General features: G+C 36.2%; 1 protein-coding gene across 1 annotated transcript in view; it reads left to right on the plus strand.

The window, feature by feature from the left end:
• Positions 1-21,444, plus strand: part of LOC111050398 — a 124,425-nt gene that overhangs the window by 34,111 nt on the left and 68,870 nt on the right. The window contains exons 10-12 of the mRNA XM_039435915.1: positions 2,617-2,669; positions 7,938-7,979; positions 18,234-18,441. Coding sequence (XP_039291849.1) covers positions 2,617-2,669; positions 7,938-7,979; positions 18,234-18,441 — 303 coding nt within the window. The remainder of the gene's footprint in view (positions 1-2,616; positions 2,670-7,937; positions 7,980-18,233; positions 18,442-21,444) is intronic.

The following is a 21,444-nucleotide window of genomic DNA, read 5'->3' on the forward strand; positions in this document are numbered from 1 at the left end:
GATTTTCAGGCATCTACAGTCACATGTCAAAACTGTTGGGCCTGTACAAAAATTGAAAAAGAATCCTTGACTGTAGCAGACCTTTTCTGTCGGTGGCCTCATTTGACATCGAAACCATTGTGACAGTCGTGGCCCGCGACAGTAGAGGTTTGCAACAGTCGAGGACTGATTTTCAGGCATCTACAGTCACATGTCAAAACTGTTGGGCCTGTACAAAAATTGAAAAAGAATCCTTGACTGTAGCAGGCCTTTTCTGTCGGTGGCTTCATTTGACTTCGATATCATTGTGACAGCCGTGGCCCGCGACAGTAGAGGTTTGCAACAGTCGAGGACTGATTTTCAGTCATCTACAGTCACATGTCAAAACTGTTGGGCCTGTACAAAAATTGAAAAAGAATCCGTGACTGTAGCAGGCCTTTTCTGTCGGTGGCTTCATTTGACATTGATATCATTGTTACAGTCGAGGCCTGCAACAGTGGAGGTTTGCGACAGTCTAGGACTGATTTTCAGTCATCCACAGTCACATGTCCAAACTGTTGGGACCGTACAAAAATTGAAAAAGAATCCTTGACTGTAGCAGACCTTTTCTGTCGGTGGATTCATTTGACATTGATATCATTGTTACAGTCGAGGCCTGCGACAGTCGAGGACTGATTCTCAGTCATCTACAGTCACATGTCGAAACTGTTGGGCCTGTACAAAAATTGAAAAAGAATCCGTGACTGTAGCAGGCCTTTTCTGTCGGTGGCCTCATTTGACATTGACCAAGATTATATACCATGGTAAAGGACTGTTAAGCTGTGTTTACACCAAAGTTATTAACAAAATGTTTATTTTCACATCCTCATAGATTTTATTAGATTAAATGGAATTTGACAAACACATATTGTGAAGAATTACTATGCCATCTAGTAGTGAATGTGTTAACTACTTGAATAATTGAAACGTAATTACATTCCCCACTCTTCCTTTCATATTCCTTTCTTGACCTAGGCTGTGTGCAAACCAGAACAGTTCCCACTCAGACGTCTCCATGTCAACACATCATGTCATCTCACTACCATAGCCATTCTCGTGACACTCTCACCTCAACATTCCATAAGTTTCATTCCTATGATTTACAGTCATTGCTAAATAGTTAATAAACTCAGTCCTTCGTAACTCTCATACCTAGTGCTATCTCTCACAAATGGTCCTCTGGGCCGGATGACCATATGTCGAAGAAAACACAATGAGAATTACGGAGGACCGAGTTTATTGACTTTTGAGCAAATATGACTGTATAGATAGGAATGAAACTTATGGAAAGTTGAGGTGAGAGCATCACAAAAATAGCTGAGGTAGAGAGATGACACGATGTGTTGACTTGAAGGCGTCTGAGTGAGAACTGGTCTGGTTTGCACACAGCCTAGGTCAAGAAAGGAAAGAAGAGGGGATGACTTGCATTTCATAATTGGAGTAGTTTACACAATTACCAATAGATGGCATGTAATCCTTAACACATATGTTCATCATGTGTATCATAAGTTATGTTTAATTTAATAAAATCTTTTTGGATGGAAAAATAAACGTTTTTTCAATGACTTTGGTGTAAATGCAGCTCAATGTTGAAAATTGCTTCTCCAGTTAGGCTCAACTCACACTTAGGCGACTCAGGTCGAGAAGAGACTGTACTCTATTCGAGAGCATGTGTTTCCAAATGGTGACGTCGCAGAGACTAGAATCGACTGGTCTGAGTGTCACCATTTGGAAACACATGCTCTCGACTAAAGTCCAGTCTCTTCTCCACCTGAGTCGCTTAAGTGTGAGTTGAGCCTTACTGTCGACTACTGTCTATTATTAGTGTGTTGCTGGGAGTGTAAGAAGGGCACAGTATGAGAGACTACCAGCGTCACATAGCCTCACCAAAAACAACTACTGGTTTTTTTCAGCACAACACAGCCTATCAGCTGACATTCGTTCAACATGATCTTTCCATTGTTGGTGATACGTTGCAACTCTCTCATTCATGAAGAATCTCTGTGTGTAGGGAGCTTCCTCCAACTAGGGATCTAGGGTCTCTGTGAGTAGGGAGCTTCCTCCATCTAGGGATCTAGGGTCTCTGTGTGTAGGGAGCTTCCTCCATCTAGGGATCTAGGGTCTCTGTGTGTAGGGAGCTTCCTCCATCTAGGGATCTAGGGTCTCCGTGTGTAGGGAGCTTCCTTCATCTAGGGATCTAGGGTCTCTGTGTGTAGGGAGCTTCCTCCATCTAGGGATCTAGGGTCTCTGTGTGTAGGGAGCTTCCTCCATCTAGGGATCTAGGGTCTCTGTGTGTAGGAAGCTTCCTCCATCTAGTGATCTGGGGTCTCTGAAGCCTGATGTTTTTGCAAAGCCGTGAATATTGGGCTTCTTATTAGGCAGCCTTATGTTTTTGTAAAAGTAGCACCCCCTGGACCATACTATGCCATTTCAAAGCAAAATTGTTCAATTTTTTTGTGCGGGTAGCCATTTTTTTAAATTGTAGTCTAGTAGCCCTTGGAAAGTTACAGCTACAGGACGCTGTAACTGGCTTTATTGGTGGAAGAATGTATTTGTATGAAATTTAAACATTTTGAAAATTGGAAAAAAATGTTCCAGGTGATTATGTGTATCTATCCAATTATGGACTTCCTAAAAATGTGGCACAAAAGGTAAGTTCAGACAAATTTCAAATTATGTCCTTGAAGCGATTATGGTGAGGTCCACGTTATAATGGCAGTATTTGATTAACATCGGTGTTGCTATCCTTGTCTAACATCTTTGTACTAGTAGTTCTGTGAACAGTAGACCTCGCACAGTTTTCTCATCTACAAGTATCTAATGTCGCCTGTTCTAGTTGATTCAGTTGAATCACAATTCGCAGTTGAATCATAATTCACTCTTAAAGAGCTGTTATTTGTTCTCTCAAAGATTGAAAACTCATTTATGTCAATAAACTCAGTTCATGTTTGAATTTTTATCCCATATGATAATTTATCCAGTTCCGTCTTTAATCTTTCCATCTGATGGAAATATTCCTCAACTATTTTAAAATTATTTTTTCCAATGATATTATAATTTCTTCAGAATTATTCAGTTCATTCGATTATTTTTTATTTCAATTTTAATCACCTATTGAATTTTTGTTTTTCAAATGTGAGAATATTGATACTAATGGGCATGCATCATAAAAATATTGAAACCCTACCTTATAGAAATAGACACGGCCAGACATCTGTGTAATGCAAGCAATGATTAATCCACTTGTCAGCTGGTTGATTATGAATAACTCTATAGTCTGATAGATCCTATTTTCAAAGTAGATGATATATATTTATATATATATATATATATTTGGTAGGTATGCTCAGTTGGCCCAAGATCTGCGTTTTCCCAGCGTTTTTTTGGCGTTTTCTCAGCTTTATCAAGAACAAATGATCAGAAAATGTTCAAATTCAGTACAAAAGCTCAGCTAGGGTGTAATAATGTTGTGTTAGAAGGAATTTGGAATAACGCCAAAAATATGCCCAAAATCTGCGTTTTTCCAGCGTTTTTTTTGTGCTTTATCAAGAACAAATGATCAGAAAATGTTCAAATTCAGTACAAAAGCTCAGCTAGGGTGTAATAATGATGTGTTAGGAGGGATTTGAAATAATGCAAAAGATACGCCCAAAATTAGTGTTTTTTGCGTTTTCTCAGTTCTTTCATCAAGTAATAGACAGAAAATGTTCAAATTCAGTACCAAGGTTTAGCTAGGATCTAAAAATTTTTTGATGAGGTGACTTTAATATTTCATCAAAGATACGCCCAAAGTCAGCGTTTTTCCAACGTTTTTCTCAGCTTTTCTGCGTTTTCTTAGTACTTTGACTTTCTGATGGAATGAAGCATGCTCAAATGATAAATGCAGGCAAGCGAAGCGAGACGGATGTGGTGAGCGAAGCAAGCCTGACGGCTAGTATAGTGATATCAGAGTATGTAGGAATTCCTTTTCTTTTCATATCATCCTTAAAATGCGAAATTTTTAAAAACCTTGTGTATACATCGATGCGCAGTTGAAAAAGGTATATTCCTGCCAAATCTCATCGAATTCTATCAACGCGTTTGGCCGTAATCACATTACATACAGACAGACAAAAGAAAATCCAAGTTTAAAACATAGACCTCACTACGTTCGGTCAAATAGGAAACAACATCATGATACGGCGGAGGGGAGACGAAGTCAACAGAAGGAATGTGTAAAGGTGAGAGGAGGCGTGGCGGAGGGGAGAACAAGTCAACAGAAGGAATGTGTAAAAGTGTCAGTGGAAGGAGTCGACAGGAAACGGAATGGGAGGCGGTTGTGGGGGACTGTCGGCTTAACAGGTTTGTGTGCGCTCAGTCTTTAACCGACAACGCACATTGAAGCAAGCATAGCTTATTACTCTTGCACTCGAACGCGCGGTAAGCTTTTATTATGGATCACCATCATCAGAGAAGCAACACCAGCACTGGAAATGATAGACTTTTTAGTATGAAGTCATTCAATTATATTTCGAAAACTGAATATCCAACGGTCTCACTCAAAGATCTTGACCATGATTCATGGTACCATGTTGTACACACTAGATTGGTGAGAACACAGCAGGGACAGCGAATCATAATGAGGTTATACGATCATGACAGCAATGGTGACTATTATTGCGAAGTTTACTTACCTGAGAAATTTCTGAGTGTATTGAATCTTCAAACACTTGAGGATTTCAACAAGCAAAAACTCTATCTGAAGTGTGTACAGCGAGAAGGTAAATCGCCTCTTGTTCTTCTAGAAGAAGAAAGGAATATATGAAAAAAAAAAAAAAAAAAAAAAAAAAAAACAACCCATTCCCATCATTGATTGTGCAATAGGCCTAATGTTGATTAATACTTTGTAATGAATAACTATAGTAGTATGTAGAATAGATTAGCCTATCTATTCTACATCCTATTATAGTGACATTCAATTAGAGTTTTCTCAATATGGGGATAGCACATTAAAAAAAGCGCCACCATTCCTTTTACAGCATAGTGTGGGGAAAATGACATCTCATACTAACAAATATGAAATGTAATTTTTTTCATTCTTCCTGTGGTGGAGGAAAAAAGGAACATGCACTATATTGTTGTGCAATAGGCCTAATGTTGATTAACACTTTGTAATGAATAACTATAGTAGTATGTAGAATAGATTAGCCTATCTATATACATCCTATTATAGTGACATTCAATTAGAGTTTTCTCAATATGGGGAAAGCACATTAAAAAAAGCACCACCATTCCTTTTACAGCATAGTGTGGGGAAAATGACATCTCATACGAACAAATATGAAATGTAATTTTTTTCATTCTTCCTGTGGTGGAGGAAAACAAGGAACATATTATTGTAGTTTAATTTGCGCCAAACTTTGAACGCTAGTAGTGTAGTTTGAGAGTTTAGCGCTAGTAGTGTAGTTTGAGAGTTTAGTGCTAGTAGTGATATCTGTAATTTAAAAGATTTTAAAGATTTTAAATGTGGGGATATTTTTAATATGCAAATTGGCACGAAGCAGGTGTTAACTGGGGCAGATGTCAGAACACCTGCTACAACAAAGATGGCCGTCGGGGGCTGGGGAACCTCTTCCTATTGGTTGGGGGCGGGGACTTTGGTGGGGGATGACAGATGTTTTTGACAGAACACCTGCTACAACAAAGATGGCTGTCGGGGGCTGGGGAACCTCTTCCTATTGGTTGGGACTTTGGTGGGGGACAAAATGGCCGACACTAGGGAAGGGGGGTGGAGGGCCGCCATTTTGGCCACGCCCCCTCGCTTCCTATTGGCTGGGGGCGTGGCCAAAATGGCGGACTAGGGCAGGGGGGGTGGAGGGGGAGGAAAAAGGGGCGTGGCCACGCCCCTCGATTCCTATTGGCTGGGGGCGGGGCCAAAATGGCGGACTAGGGCAGGGGGGGTGGAGGGGGAGGCCACACCCCTCGATTTCTATTGGATATGCTGCTCTCTCAAAACACCACTACTTCAAGAAAGTTGCAATTTTACACTAGTAGTTCTGTGAACAGTAGATCTCACGCAGTATTCTCATCCACAAGTACCTGATTGAAACTATAGACCTTATGGAAATACAGCAATAGACTGGCTTCTCCACACATCTGTGTAATCACTTGTCAGCTGATTTATGATGAATAATTCTATAGCCTGATTTTTACTCTAATATTGGCGTATGAAGGAGGCTCCTTTTTCCTTTTATATTATCCTTGAAATGCTAAATTTCCAAAAACCTTGTATATACATCGACGCGCAATTAAAAAAGGAACATACCTGTCAAATTTCATGAAAATGCCGTAAATGTGCAACTTATAAACATATAAACATTCAAACATTTAAACATTAAGAGAAATGCCAAACCGTCGACTTCAATCATAGACCTCACTTCGCTCGGTCAATTATTTGGCAACCCTGTAATTTCTTCGGATGGAGGGCCAAGTCTCAAGTTATTTTATGCAAACTGAAGGTGTTCATTTTTATTTGAAATGATGAATTATATTTCATTTGTCAAGAAAATTTATTTATCTATGATTTAATGATAAATTTTCATAATTCGATTTAATATTTTGTCAATATATTGATTATATTTCTACATTGTTTGAAAACTATTGGTGTCGAGTTAGAAAAGGATAGCACTATCTGCTTCGTCAAATGATAGACAAGGATAGCAATACCAATGTTAATCAAATACTGTCATTATAACGTGGACCTCACGATAGCTCTTCAGTTCTCAATTTTTAGTTCAAAAATATTTTCAAAGCAGGTTTTTTAAATTTAGATGTTTCTTCTATATAACAAGAGAGAGTAGGGTTGTGGTTGTTCATGTGTTCGTTTGTTTGCATCAAAACATGTCAACTTGTGGATTGCATACCGGAAAAACGGGAATGCTTTAGATCTCCAAATTTTGAACATAGATTCTAAAAATATCAAAATCGTGCACCTCGAAGCCCGAATTTCAATTTTATTTCTAGATTTTTCAGAACTAATGTTCGAATTTGATTCATGGAACATCATATGGCATACCTACATTGTTGTAGATGTGTTTGTATAAAGGAAGCTCATAGAGAAATTGATACGCTTGTAACAATGTGTTGCAATATGTGTTTCGATACAGGAAGCTCATGTTCCGATACTGGTTTTGATACAAATTTTGGCAGCTCATAGCGATTGTGATAATATTATATTATTGTGAGTTGTTAAGTTTTGAATATCAACATTTTATTGATTCTCAATCTTTCAAATTTTCGAAAAGCTGTTTTTGTCATCTTTAAATACAATATTAAACACTAAAAATCATCTACCATACAACACTACCGCCGCCGGTACGAGCGGTGAGTTAAATTATGTAAGAGTTTTGATTTTAAATGAAATCAATACAATAATATCGCCAACATACTATATTATTTCGCTGACAAATTCCTAAATCGGTGAAATATTGACAACTTTTTCTTAACATAAGAGATGTTTTCAAGTATGATGAAGGTTAGGTACGGTACCGTATGTAGCCTACTGAAATCCGTGTATCAGAAACGAAAATTTGTTGAACCCAATTGAAGAGTTATATTATTCAGCTTTTTGAACAAACATTTTAAATAATATGTGTCAGATTATTTTGAACAAAGTGCTATAAATAATACTCTTCTAGCTATTTTGGGGGCGAATTCAATCACAGTCCAAAATTTAACATCATATTTGAATATTGGCGGCATTTTCTGCAATTTATTTGTATCACTTCATAAATAAATGCAAAAATTAATGGATATCGTTATGGATAATGTGATGGAGGCTATATGCTTGGTTCCAAATTTGATATAGAAGAGTTTTTACACATCATTATCACTGGAATAGGAAATAACCACATATTGAAGAAATTTTTTTTTGGTTTCAGGAATATATGATATGCATGATCAGAACATTTGGGTCAGATTTCGTAAGTACAGCATATTTATACAGAGTGTAAAGACGTGCTTCCTGGGGGGTTATCTCTTATGATAGAATCCCATGTTATGAAGCCATTGTGTAAAGTTGTGTTTTTGATATTTACGAGAGCAGTTGTTAAAGTCCCTAATTTGCGAATAAGTTCACAAATAATTAAGGCCGTCCGGCTCGCAAAATTGCTGGGTTCAAACCTCAGCTCTAGCTCAGTGGTAGATACATGAATTTTCCAAACACAACCAATCACCATAAGGTTCAATGACCGGTGATTATTAATTCCTACCGCTGCTTCTATGAAGTTCTTGAAGAATACCAGTGAGAAAATCAAAAGAATAATTGATGACTGACTATCAGTAACCATGTACACAATACAGAATGATAAAGACCAACTATAGTTTTTTCTAGTTGATCCTTAAAACGCTTGTCATGAATACAGGTATTAACCAATTTATCCTTCTGAAATTCCTTAGAGCTTACAACGCCAGTTCTTGAAGCTCTCTGGATCCTTATATGATATAACTGGAACCTTATTAATATAATTATCAATATATTTTTTCTGGCAGACTAATGTGACTATCATCAAAGGATGATAAGTACTGAGTGCTATTAATAAGATCGATATTAATTGATTCAATAATTTTATATGCTGCTGAATATTTATTGGTACCAAAACAGCTCAAACTGTATATCACGAGATGAATTAGGATAAAATAAATTTCTATGATTTGTATGCTGACATAAAACACAAAATATATTCCCATAAAACAGTGTATATAAAATTTTCTATATCTATAATTTTCCTTGAATAAATTCTTTTCTAAAATCTGAATAATTATCACAAAGTTTAATAGCATTCACAATAGTGAGTTTTAAAATTTATAAATTGGTATTTAATACTGATATATGGACTTCAAGTCAATTCATAATTCTACCATTTAAAACTTGTTTGGTCTATAGATTTGATATGACTTGCTTTGATCAATTAACAAAAATAATTAACAAATTAATAAAATAATTAACAAATTAATATTCAAACATGAGATCTCAGGGCTTTCAATGAGTTTGTGCCGTGCACAGAAGTAAGCTTCCTACATATATCAAATGAATTCATAAAATGTTCTTATAAACTATGTGATAGCACTCAACATGTTGCAAATTTTTATTGGATTTGAGTTAATTTGAATAGCGCTTTGATCAATTCCCCCAACTATGCGTAGAAAGGCCTTAAACGAGCTCGTTTGATTCATCACTCACATTAATGACGTTCTTGACGGTCTCGTGGATTGAATTAATTATTTCCAATAATTAATTAGGCAGGTCCCTTTCGTCACTGCTGGGCTAACGCATGGTCCAGATTTCTTATAGATTTCTCTCCGAATTAAAGATATATTCATGGGAATTGATTACAAATTACGAACTCTTCAACAACACTGAGTTCACAGATAATTTAACATTAATTACAAATATTTCACATTTAAAAAGGGGTTGGCTTGATAATTTTTAAAATTTAAAGGAAGAAAGAACCCTAAACTCTATGTGCATCCTCTCAGGTCAAGATCACAAGCCAGAAGAAGGTGGTTTTCAGAAAAATTTTATCTTTTCCTTGAACAATTTGTAAGCTTCTCTCTGATTGGCTTTTAATTTAACAAACTCAATACAATTGGTTGCTTCAGAATCAGGGCTTCTTCAACTTCATAATAGAAAGGATAGATAAAAAGTTCTTTATATAAATATATGGAGTGATTATCTTAACTATATTCATAAATAAATCGCGATATAAGATGTTAACATGTTACAATATGTATTTAGTTTCTTATATGAGTTTTGTATACTCTTGATTTTCGTGCTTTTTAGATTATAATAAATATTTATACAGAAATAATGGTTGTCCGTATTTCTATACATCAACCTTCCTTAGTATATATAATACATCTTTTGTGAGTAAATTTTTATAATTCAACCTATACTGGTTGATTGAACAATCAGCTGATTCGCTGGGTATTGATTCAAATAACTATCGATTTATTCTAGATCGATTGATTCATTTAAAAGTGTAAACAAATAATTCTAACCTCAATGTACATGCAAACTTTTATTTTTTATAATCTGCCAATAATAAATGAGCCGCTTTATAATTTTTAATTCTGCCAATGGATTCTCATTAGTTGTTGAATCACAGTTATGCATGTTCTTCCTTATCATTTTAGATAATACGATTATTCTTTATCGCTAACAATATTCAATTTTTTTTGAGTGGTCATTTGACTAGGTTATCTTTATTTTCCATTTTATAATTCTATTAAAATTCACTGGTTCACTTCAAATATTCTGTGGTGCTAAAATACCACGTGACAAGAGTGGGTGAGAAGTCCAAGAATGCAGATTTTAAAAGTCATAGCAAAGTAGTCTTTTACTTTCCTCGCCCTATTACCATGAGGAAAATATTGCTTACCGGAAAATCTGGTGTGGTTCACTTACACAACTTTCCTTGCTCATTGATCTATAAGCCTCATTAATAAGGATAATTTAGGGAATAACATTATGCTGATTGGCAGCTAAATAATTGAAACTACGATTATACTATTGTGATTGTGTTCAGAGTACATTTTCCTTTGTTTGAATTATGAAATTTGGGGATTTTTTAAAAGTTGTCAAAACAGCTGTTCTACAAATAAAATAACGACATGTGTTCTTTTGAATAAACTGCTCTACCTACCTACCTCACGCATGAGAAGGATGTTACAAAGTAAATTTCTCAAGGATGGGGTGGACCCCCTGTTAATTTCTCAGGGAGGAGACTCATGCCAGTTAATAGAGCTGATATATAACTATACAGGGTATGAATTTGAAAAAAATTGGTCAAGTCATTTTTGAGAAAATCGTGATGGAAATTTAACAAAATTCATTCTTCTCAAGAATATTACAGAGCTCCTGCAATTGTCCCAGAAACGAGACTCATGTCAGTTGATAGGGCTTATGAATAGCTATCTAGGGTATAAATTTGAAGAAAATCGTTAGAGCCGTTTTCGTGAAAACCGTGAAAAACATGGTTTTTTAGCCATTATCCACCAATTTTTTGCCATTTTTAATTTAATTCTATTGAATTTCTTATTGTCAGATGCTCATGGTATAGGGACCTTAAGTTTAGAATTTCAAGTCAATCAGTTAATTAGGAATGGAGTTATCGTGTTCACAGACTCACATGCACACATACACACACAGACCAACACCCAAAAATCATGTTTTTGGACTCAGGGGATCTTGAAACTTATAGAAAACATGAAATTAGGGTACCTTAAATTTGTGTGTGTGTGTGTGTGTGTGTGTGTGTGTGTGTGTGTGTGTGTGTGTGTGTGTGTGTGTGTACATGATATCTCATCTCCCAATTAACAGAATGACTTGAAATTTGGAACTTAAGGTCCTTACAATATAAGGATCCGATCAAATGCAATTCCAGATGAATGGAGAAAAAATGTTGTCAAAAACAGGGTCTTTCGCTATTTTCTCGAAAATGGCAACAACAATTTTGATCAAATTTATAACTAAAATAATCATTGATGAGGTCTATCACTGCCACAAGTCCCATATCTGTAAAAATTTCAGGAGCTCCGCCCCATCTGAATGAATGAATGAATTTCACTTGCCAAAAACAAAACACAAAAAAGCCTCACAAAAAATAAATACTATTTAGATTTTAAATTCCTAGATTTTAGATTCCTAATTATCAGGCTTCAGATACAATTTAAACAAAAAACTTCTAGTGAGAGAGATTGAGCATGAAAATCTCTACAATAATTGTTCAGTAAAATTTTCACCTAAAATTGAAAATAAGCTCGAAAATCGAGAAAACGTGATTATTCACAATTGTAAACTTTTGGCAACTGTTGATTCTATTGAATCATTCACTATTAAGAGATAGCAGACCTCGTGTGTCTCCAGCGTTATTGTCCTGTCACTAGCTGGCTCAGATCTTTAAGTAGTAGACTTGAGATTTGCCTGAACACTAGCGTCAGGTGATCAATTTCCATAATGGCAAGGAAAGTTGTGTGAGTGTGCCACATAAAATTTTTCTATTTGAGTGGGATCCCCCCCCCCCAATCACACCCCCCATCAAATTACGTTTTCCTACAGTTACCTTGGAAAGTGACCATTCCTGCACTGATAACAGAACACAAAGAATCACTTTTCCGCTCTAGTGCACAAAGTACTTTGCACACTCCAGATTTGCAACATGGCAACACAAAATAGTTGGTGGGTTATATGGAGGATTAGTGCACGAAAACAAAAATTAAGTTGGTAACAATGACTGTAGTTAGATTTAGATAAGAATCATTTCAATGGCAAATACCCTACATTATTGATAAAATCCCAATCCAGAAATCCAAAACAAAAATAATGTTCATCTAAATCATAATTAAATAATCATCATTTACAAATTCTCATCATTTAATAATAAATAATAGTAGTATAAAAAGGGGGACTCTGGGACACAAGTGTCCCAGAGTCCCCCTTCACCTCAAGGTCACCCAAGCCTACCAAACCTAACCTTGAGGTCACTCAAGTCAACCAAACCCAACCTCAAGGTCACCCAAATGACCAAACCTAACCTCAAGGTCACCCAAGTCAACCAAACCTAACCTAAGGTCACCCAAGTCGACCAAACCTAACCTCAAGGTCACCCAAGTCAATCAAACCTAACCTAAAAAAAAAAATAATGAAAAAAAAAATTTAAAAAAAATGTAAAAAGAATAAAAAAATTAAAAAAATTTTAAAAAAATGAAAAAAAAATTGAGAAAAAATGAAAAAAAAATTTTTTTTAATTGAAATAAATTTTTAAAAAAATTAAAAAAAAATTGAGAAAAAATGAAAAAAAAATTTAAAAAATTAAAAAAAATTAAATAATTTAGAAAAAATTGAAAAAAAATTTTTTTTTTTAATTTGAAAAAAAAAATTAAAAACGCATAAAATCGGGAATAAATCAAAAAATTCGAAAAAAATGAGCTTGGGGCTCTGAACTCTGAACTCTGAACTCAGGGCTCTGAACCCTGAACTTGAGGCTCTGAACTCTGAACTTGGGGCTCTGAACTCGGGGCTCTGAACTCTGAACTTGGGGCTTTGAACTCGGGGCTCTGAATTCTGGACTCTGGACTCAGGCTCTGAACTCTGGACTTCTGGACTCTGGACTCGGGGCTCTGGACTCTGGACTTCTGGACTCTGGACCCTAAACTCTGAACTCAAATGTCCTGCATCGTTGAAAATGTCTGTCAACGAGATAATACTATGATTATGTATTTCCTCCTCCTCAAGCTCAATCACTGCATCCCGCAGACATAGCTCACTAGTAGTATAAAAAGGCATGTTCTAGGACACAAGTGTCCCAGAACCCGCCTTCACCTCAAAGTCACCCAGGTCTACCAAACCTAACCTGAAGGTCACCCAAGTCAACCAAACCTAACCTCAAGGTCACCCAAGTCATCCAAACCTAACCTCAAGGTCACTCAAGTCAACCAAACCTAACTTCAAGGTCACCCAAGTTGATCAGACCTAACCTAAAAATAAATAAATAAATAAATAAATAAATAAATAAATAAATAAATAATAAATAAATAAAAAATAAATAAAAAAATAAATAAAAAAAAATGAACTCAGGGCTCTGAACTCTGAACTTGGGGCTCTGAACTCTGAACTCGGGGCTCTGAACTCTGAACTCGTGGCTCTGAACTCTGAACTTGGGGCTCTGAACTCGGGGCTCTGATCTCTGAACTTGGGGCTCTGAACTCTGGACTCTGGACTCAGGCTCTGAACTCTGGACTTCTGGACTCTGGACTTGGGGCTCTGAACTCTGGACTTCTGGACTCTGGACCCTAAACTCTGAACTCAAATGTCCTGCATTGTTGGAAATGTCTGTCAACGAGGTAATACCATGATTATGTAGTTCCTCCTCCTCAAGCTCAATCACTGCATCCTGCAGACATAGCTCACTGTTTGACAACATGTCACAGTAGACGGAATACCTCTCAGTGCTGACAAGCTGTCTTATACCAAACAGAGAAAAGTGGTGATGGTGGTGGGGATAACCTTCCTTGTCAACAGGTCTATGACAATGCCACCCCATCATGACTCACTTCTCAATTCTTAGTTATCATTAGTATGAAGAAGTATAATAGGCGGGTGACTGGCAGTGGTGGGGCAACTGGCAGGGCCGGGCAACTGGCGGCAGGTGACTGGCAGTGGTGGGGCGACTGGTGGCGGCCGGACGACCGGCGGTGGGTGACTGGCAGTGGTGGGCGACTGCTGGAGGCCGGACGATTGGCGGTGGGGTGACTGGCAGTGGTGGGGCGACCGGTGGCGGCCGGACTACCGGCGGCAGGTGACTGGCAGTGGTGGGGCGACTGGTGGTGGCCAGACGACCGGCGGCGGGTGACTGGCATTGGTGGGGCGACCGGTGGCGGCCATATGACTGGTGGTGGGGTGACTGGCAGTGGTGGGGCGACTGGCGAGAGAGGACTCATGAAAAAGTGGCCTCAAATGTCGCCTGCGTTAGGCGACAGTTGAGGCCACTCTAATTTTTGTACACCCCCGACAGTAGAGGCCGACGACCGTAGAGGACTGTAAAACAGTCCTCTACGGTCGTAGGCCTCGAATGTCATCGGTCTCGACTGTCGCGCCCCCAACCTGTCCCCTTCTATAACCGGTTTTTAGGGGACAAGTTGACGTGAGCCATCCCCGTCTACTTGTCTCCTTTCACAACTAGTCGGGGGGACACTCTGACGCGAGGGTGCGAGGTGTCAAGTTGTCGTTTACGGTCATGACTAGTTGGCACCTACGGTCCAGTAGGTGACAAGTAGTTGGGAGGACAACTTGATGGCAATGGCATACTTTTACAAGGGTACATGCAGTCATCTGTGGCCAAAATGACCAGGTGTCAGGTAGTTGGGGTGACACCTAGACGGCGACCCATTGTGGAGGTGGAAAGGGATAGCGCTATCTGCTTTGTCGAATCATAGACAAGGATATAGTGAGGTCCACGTTATAATGGCAGTGAAGAAAGAGAAAAACGTTTGCCAAGTCTCTCTATATTGCCACTGAGTGTACACAGCTTTTACTCACTTCATCCCATTAAATTTGATGTAATAATAATTATCATTTCCTTAATAAAATAATCAATTTTATTTATTTATTTATTATCATAATTTTTACAAGAAGCACTGAATGGGAGAGAAAAACTAAGGATACTCCTTGTACTATTTCTCTCCCAAATTTAGATAATAATTTAAAAGTCCGAAATGAGGTTATGATTCCACTTTTCTGAAATTTAGTTCTTTTTCACTCAAAAACAACTAAAACTAAAAATTTTGAATTTTGAAGGTTGAGAAACTGGATAGGAAACAAAAATATGACATTCAAATCACTGATAATTGAAACACATTAATTTAATGTCAAATTAATCAAGGAAATATATTTTTTCATAATTTGATTCAAAAATTTGCTTCCATAACTGAGATCAGATTTTTATTTTTATACAAACCTGAAATGGCTGCTAATTTAAAAAGCTGTGATATCCAATCTGAGTTTCGAAACAACAGATATTAAGTTATTTGGTAGGTATTCTATTCCATTTTTTTCAAAAATCAAAGAAAAATGGAAATCATTTTTGAAATAAGTAATTTTATTGGAAATAATTCTAAAATAGCCTTTCAATTATTATTTATACTGGTACGATTGAGTCTAGAAGCATGGATGAAGTCTAGGATGGTTAGTTATCTACTTTTAAAATGTCATTTCAGGTATTTTAATTTGTGTTTCTCATACAGTCTAAAAATGTATGTCTAATATGTCTAAAAATTATTTCATTGCTTCAAAATAGTATATTCCACACCTAGAGCAGAAAATGAGATTTTTCCGGCTCAAAATTGGTTTTCAAGTCCGAGGCCATAGGCCAAGGACTAGAAAAGATTGAGAGCCAGAAAAACATTTTTGCCCATGGTGCAAACGCTATTTTTTGCCACACACAAAAATAAGCAATATATATATATATATATATATAAGAGAATAGTTGTTTACTTAGCACTTTCGAAAGCAGAAGTGGAAGGTGATAGCTCTAGCAAATCTGAGGTAATCTGAATATCAGGAAATTGTACAAGTATTTTTTATTCTGATTTGTCTAAATAACCTAAAAGATGATTTTCAATTATGTGGGAGGCTGAGTTTATACTTTTTTATTCTTTCAAATGACAATAAGATGATATTATTATAAATGTTTTAATTATTGAATAATGAGCACAAATAATGAAAAGTTTTTTGATCGGCTGTTTTTTGATCACCTTCCTTAGTTCCATGTTAGCGGCTGGAAAGAAACCGGCCTAAGCCGGAAAGAAACCTGTTCTGACATCAGACGAGAGTCATCTGCAAACAATGTCTTTCAGATCTACGTAGGGACTGGAAAACAGCTGCTTTCTGTGCAGTGTGATGAAAATACATTCTAAATCAAATATACGACTTGTGTACCAGAGTATTTTGTTAGAATGAAGAAAAAAAATGGCGGCTGAGAATTGTTAGTCTACTTTTGTACAGTCACTGTCAAAAGTAAAAATAAAAAGTTCTGGAAAACAGACAACATCGCAACGCTAGAGAGGGATAGCGCTATCTGTTTTGTTGTATGATAGAAAAGAACAGCAACAGTATTTTCAATTGTACACTGCCATTATGACATGGACCTCACTTTAGATGGCGAGCCGTTGTGGAGGTGGAAAGGGATAGCGTTATCGCTGCTTTGTCGAATGATCAACGATCTATATACTAACTGGATAGTGAACTGCATGCTGAAAGAACCGGTCCGGCTGGGCTGAGCTCTCTCCCCACCACCAAGAGGCAAGAAAGGCACAGTGCTAGAAGGCTATCCTTGCTTTTCTATTGCACTATCAGAGCCCTTCTTGACAAAAATTCACTTTATATTCTCAATAATCTTATTTATTGATAAAAAGGCAACTTTGTAGACACACAAAGCAAGTAAAAACAAAATATGTAATATTCTGAATTAATATATTTATTTATTGAGCAATAATTAAACCCATCATATCATATTTTGTGTTTGCAGTACATATATATCTAGCATGTAATCTATAATTCAATTTAAATGAAATTTAAATAATGCAATTATTAATGAAATGAATAATATAATCATACTGGTCAATGAAATTTAAATAATTTCACAATTGATATAAAGTTTAATCTATCTAGTTCAATGTACCTAATCAGTTATTTTATTACAGTTTTAAGTGATTAGTGAGTGTTATTTTGTTCTTCAATTTGGTTTTAAACTACCTAAATTAGAATTTTTCTGTTTTCAAATTTTTGGACTGGAAATTGGACCTGAATTCAAGTGTGTGGATCATAACCTACTTTTTAGACTATTTATAGTGTATAAATAAAAATTTGGGGAAGAAACTTCTGGGCTGTGCCTGTTAATCTTTCCTCAATCATTTAAAAGAATTGTGTTCTGTTTATCAATAAATAAATAACTAGCGAAGCTCGGCACCCCGATAATATTGTTATAAAAGAGCCAATCAAATGCTATAGAAGTGTTATAAATGTCTATGGTATCAAACTTTGACTGATTAAGTGTGGTTAGAAGGCAGTTAATTTATATGTGCAGCAAGTTCATAAATGTATTCCTATATAATCTGGAGAATGAAATTGGTAATTATTAAACAATCTATGACTGGATATGACTGATTATTTCTTTTCAATAGCCAAAATGAACTATATTTACAGAATATACTGAGTGTAGAAAAAAATAATAGTAGAATAGGGAGAATGAATAGTAATAATAATATGAAACGTAGTGATATTGAATGAATAGTTAGAATAATGGTACTTTATCTACATAAAAGAATAAGTATATTCAACTTACTGATAAAATGAAATATCACTTCCTTTCTTAAATCTGTTGGTGCAATTATATGCAGAACATGTAGGAACCATCCTGTAAGGTGCTCCACCTTTGGAGCTTTAATGAAAGTTATTAATGGTTCATGGGCCTCTGGCTGGCAGTAGGCTACTTATGTGCCTCTTTGTGGAGGGGATGGCTGAAAAGGCGCTGGACCGTAACTCGGCTGGCAAAGCCTACTCTGTTCGCTATCCAGTTAGTATAATTATATTGATCGTTGCAAATGATAGACAAGGATAGCAACACCAATGTTAATTGAACACTGCTGTTGTAATGTGAAACTTACTACATTTTTTGCAGTTCAATAACGATTTGACATCCAAGACTGGGACTGGATTTAAACTAGGAGTTGCCCACTTTCTAGCACAGTATGCTGGATTTGATAAATTCAAGCCATATCTCTATCCTGGAGACAAAGAAATATATCAGAAACAGAATATTGATGTTGCTAAATTCAGAGGAAGTGTTGTCACTTTCATTAAAGCATTATTGAAAAAGCATTCACGTGGTAAGTAAGAATTTTCCCTTATTCTAACTATCTAATATAAAAATCATCATCTGAACCTGTGATACTACCTGTGAACAGTAGACATCGCACAGTTATGAACCGCAGCCTCCTCTTATACTGTCCCCCAAGGATATGTGCTTGGTCCTATTCTTTACTCCCTTTTCATCAACGACAGACAATGCCAGCTCTACCTTCAGTTCAAACCAGACACCACTTTCCACTCCAGCAGTGGACATACACAACTAGCGCCCAGCGGTCAAATGGTAGTGATACATGGCTCCGATACACACCTACACTGTTTACGTCGTGACGTCATCACTCCAGTCACATTATTTAAGGAAATATAAAGACTGGGTACACGCAGTCGCCATTTTGAGTCATAGCATAGCATTCGTTTCAACTGCTTGTATTGCTTTGCTCTGACAGTGGTGATTATATAATATTTGATTGATTTATTCAATTCATGTAAAAACTTGAAGATTTTGCTATAGCCCACTTTGGGTGTTTATTCTACAACTTATTGATTTCCTTTTCTTTTCCCATTTTCTACTCTTACATCAGCTGTTTGTGAGCATTGATTTGTTTTTCATGAGTCAAAGACACTGGGTACAGTACTATCCAGGTACTGTCACAAAGATTTACTACTCTGTGTTGAAAGCATTTTCTATTTCACTAATAATTGATTATCTCAAAACAAAATTACCTTAATAATTGACAATTATAATGTGAACTTACTGTAGGCTACTATACCTATTATAAGGTACCTAATATAGGTGAGTGTTGAAGCTGAGCAGTAGATTGGTTTACAATATTATCACCAGTTTATAGGCTTACTTACAAATTCTCCGTGATATCATGAACTCTCTATAATGAATGTTAACATTGTCTTCAGTCTTTCAGTGATGTCAATGTACATTCTGTCCAAAACCATACAACATAGCATATACGGATATATTTAATCATGGCTCCTTCTTCTGTGACTCAAAATGGCAACTGCGCGTAACTGGTATTTATAGTTCCCTAACATTATTTGTCTGTTTATCGGCAAAAGTTGTAACAATTATATCAGCTGGGCAGCTACCAAAAATGGCTGACTCCAGATCACGCGGTTCAGATTTGAATTTCAGATCAAAAATATTTGTTGGCTGGTATTTTGAATAGAATAAAATATTTTTAAAATTTTATAAATTTTTATCGTCTACTAATATTAAGAATATAATAATTATTATACAAACATATATTTCATGAGTTGATCAAATTTCTGGTTGTGGTATTGAATTCAGTTGACTCAATGACAGACACCTCTATTATGCTTTCTCATCTGAGCTTAGACCTTCTAACCTATTACAATGTAAGTTTCAAAATAGAGATGCTCCCCATGTTATTTAAATGGAGTCACTTTTACTCCCTATGGAGTTTTTCTGTTTTTTACTACCGAGAGTGAAAAATTGACACTTTAGTATTAGGTTACAGGGAGTAAAGTAAGTACTTTAGACAGTAGGTGGAGGAAAAATAAATATTTATGAATATACAAATCTATTACAACTATTCTATATTATAACTATTCAGTGATACATTTTATAACTATTTCATATTATAAATCTTATATTAGATGGGAAAAAATTGCAAAATTCATTAAAGGTCTATTATCTAGGAGCAACCCAGAAATTTCAGTTCTGTTAATGCTTTGAGCAGTCATAAGGCAAACCAGCCTGAGGCCATGGCAATAAGGGTGAGTCACTCACCTCAATCCTCGTTGATGCAGTATACTGTCCATCAGAGTAAATCCTGTCTGTATGTCATGTCGGCGAGATATTGGTGTGAAAACGGCTAATGGCTGTTGGGGTTGATGTATCAAAAATGCTAACATCAAAAGCTAATCCCCTTCAAGACATACTGGCAACAGGTCAGCCTGAGTTCAAAGCAGAGAAAGGTCGACAGACAATAATATGTCTACATTCGGTTTTTAATTGCATGCAATCAATAGTTCACTTGATAGTGCATAAAAATTGCATTCAATGAGGCATGCAATTAATAGTCCACACAGCAGCTGATTTTTTACCAATTTATATTGACTTGCATGCGTCATTGTATGCAATTTTATAATCCACTCGACAGCTGAATTAAGATGAATAATTCTATAGTTTTGCCGTAAATGCACAACATATAAACATTTAAACATAAAGAGAAATGCAAAACCGTCGACTTGAATTTTAGACCTCACTTCGCTCGGTCAATTTTAGTCAAGAATAGCAAACCAATGTTAATCAAATGCTGATTTTATTAGTAGCTCTGTGAACAGTAGACCTCGCGCTCAGTAAGTTACATTGACCTGTTGTTATGCTTTCTCAAAAATAAATAATTCATCAATTTAAAATTTCTAGAAAAAATCCTAGAGCTTTCTGTCCAATTGTACCATGACATGTCGTCACGGAATGTGAGTGTGAGCGCTGTTATCAGGTCTGGCTGCAACTGTCTATAATGTTGATGGAAACATACATTTTTAATTTGTTCAATGCTTTTCAATGGGTAGTATTATAGTCAACTGTCTACTAACATTGATGGAAATATACATTTTCAAGATGTTGGATGTTTTTGAACGGGTAGTATTATAGTCCACTAGACAGCTGATTTATGATGAATAATTCTATAGTCAGATTTTTACTCTAATATTGCCTATGAAGGCGGCTCCATTTTCCTTTTATATTATCTTTGAAATGCAAAATTTCCAAAAACCTTGTATATACATCGACGCACAATTTAAAAAGTTCAAATTTCACACCTGTCAAATTTCATGAAAATCTAATAACACGTTTCGTTGTAAATGCGCAACATATTAAGATTTAAACATTCAAACATTTAAACATCAAGAGAAATGCCAAACCGTCAACTTGTATCTTAGACCTCACTTCACTCGATCAATTAACATTAGTGTTGCTATCCTTGTCTATCTGCAAACAAAGCAGATAGTGCTATCCTTCCCTACCGTCATAATGTTGCCAG

The sequence above is a fragment of the Nilaparvata lugens genome, chromosome 9, assembly GCF_014356525.2.
Source record: "Nilaparvata lugens isolate BPH chromosome 9, ASM1435652v1, whole genome shotgun sequence".
Taxonomy (NCBI): Eukaryota; Metazoa; Arthropoda; class Insecta; order Hemiptera; family Delphacidae; genus Nilaparvata; species Nilaparvata lugens.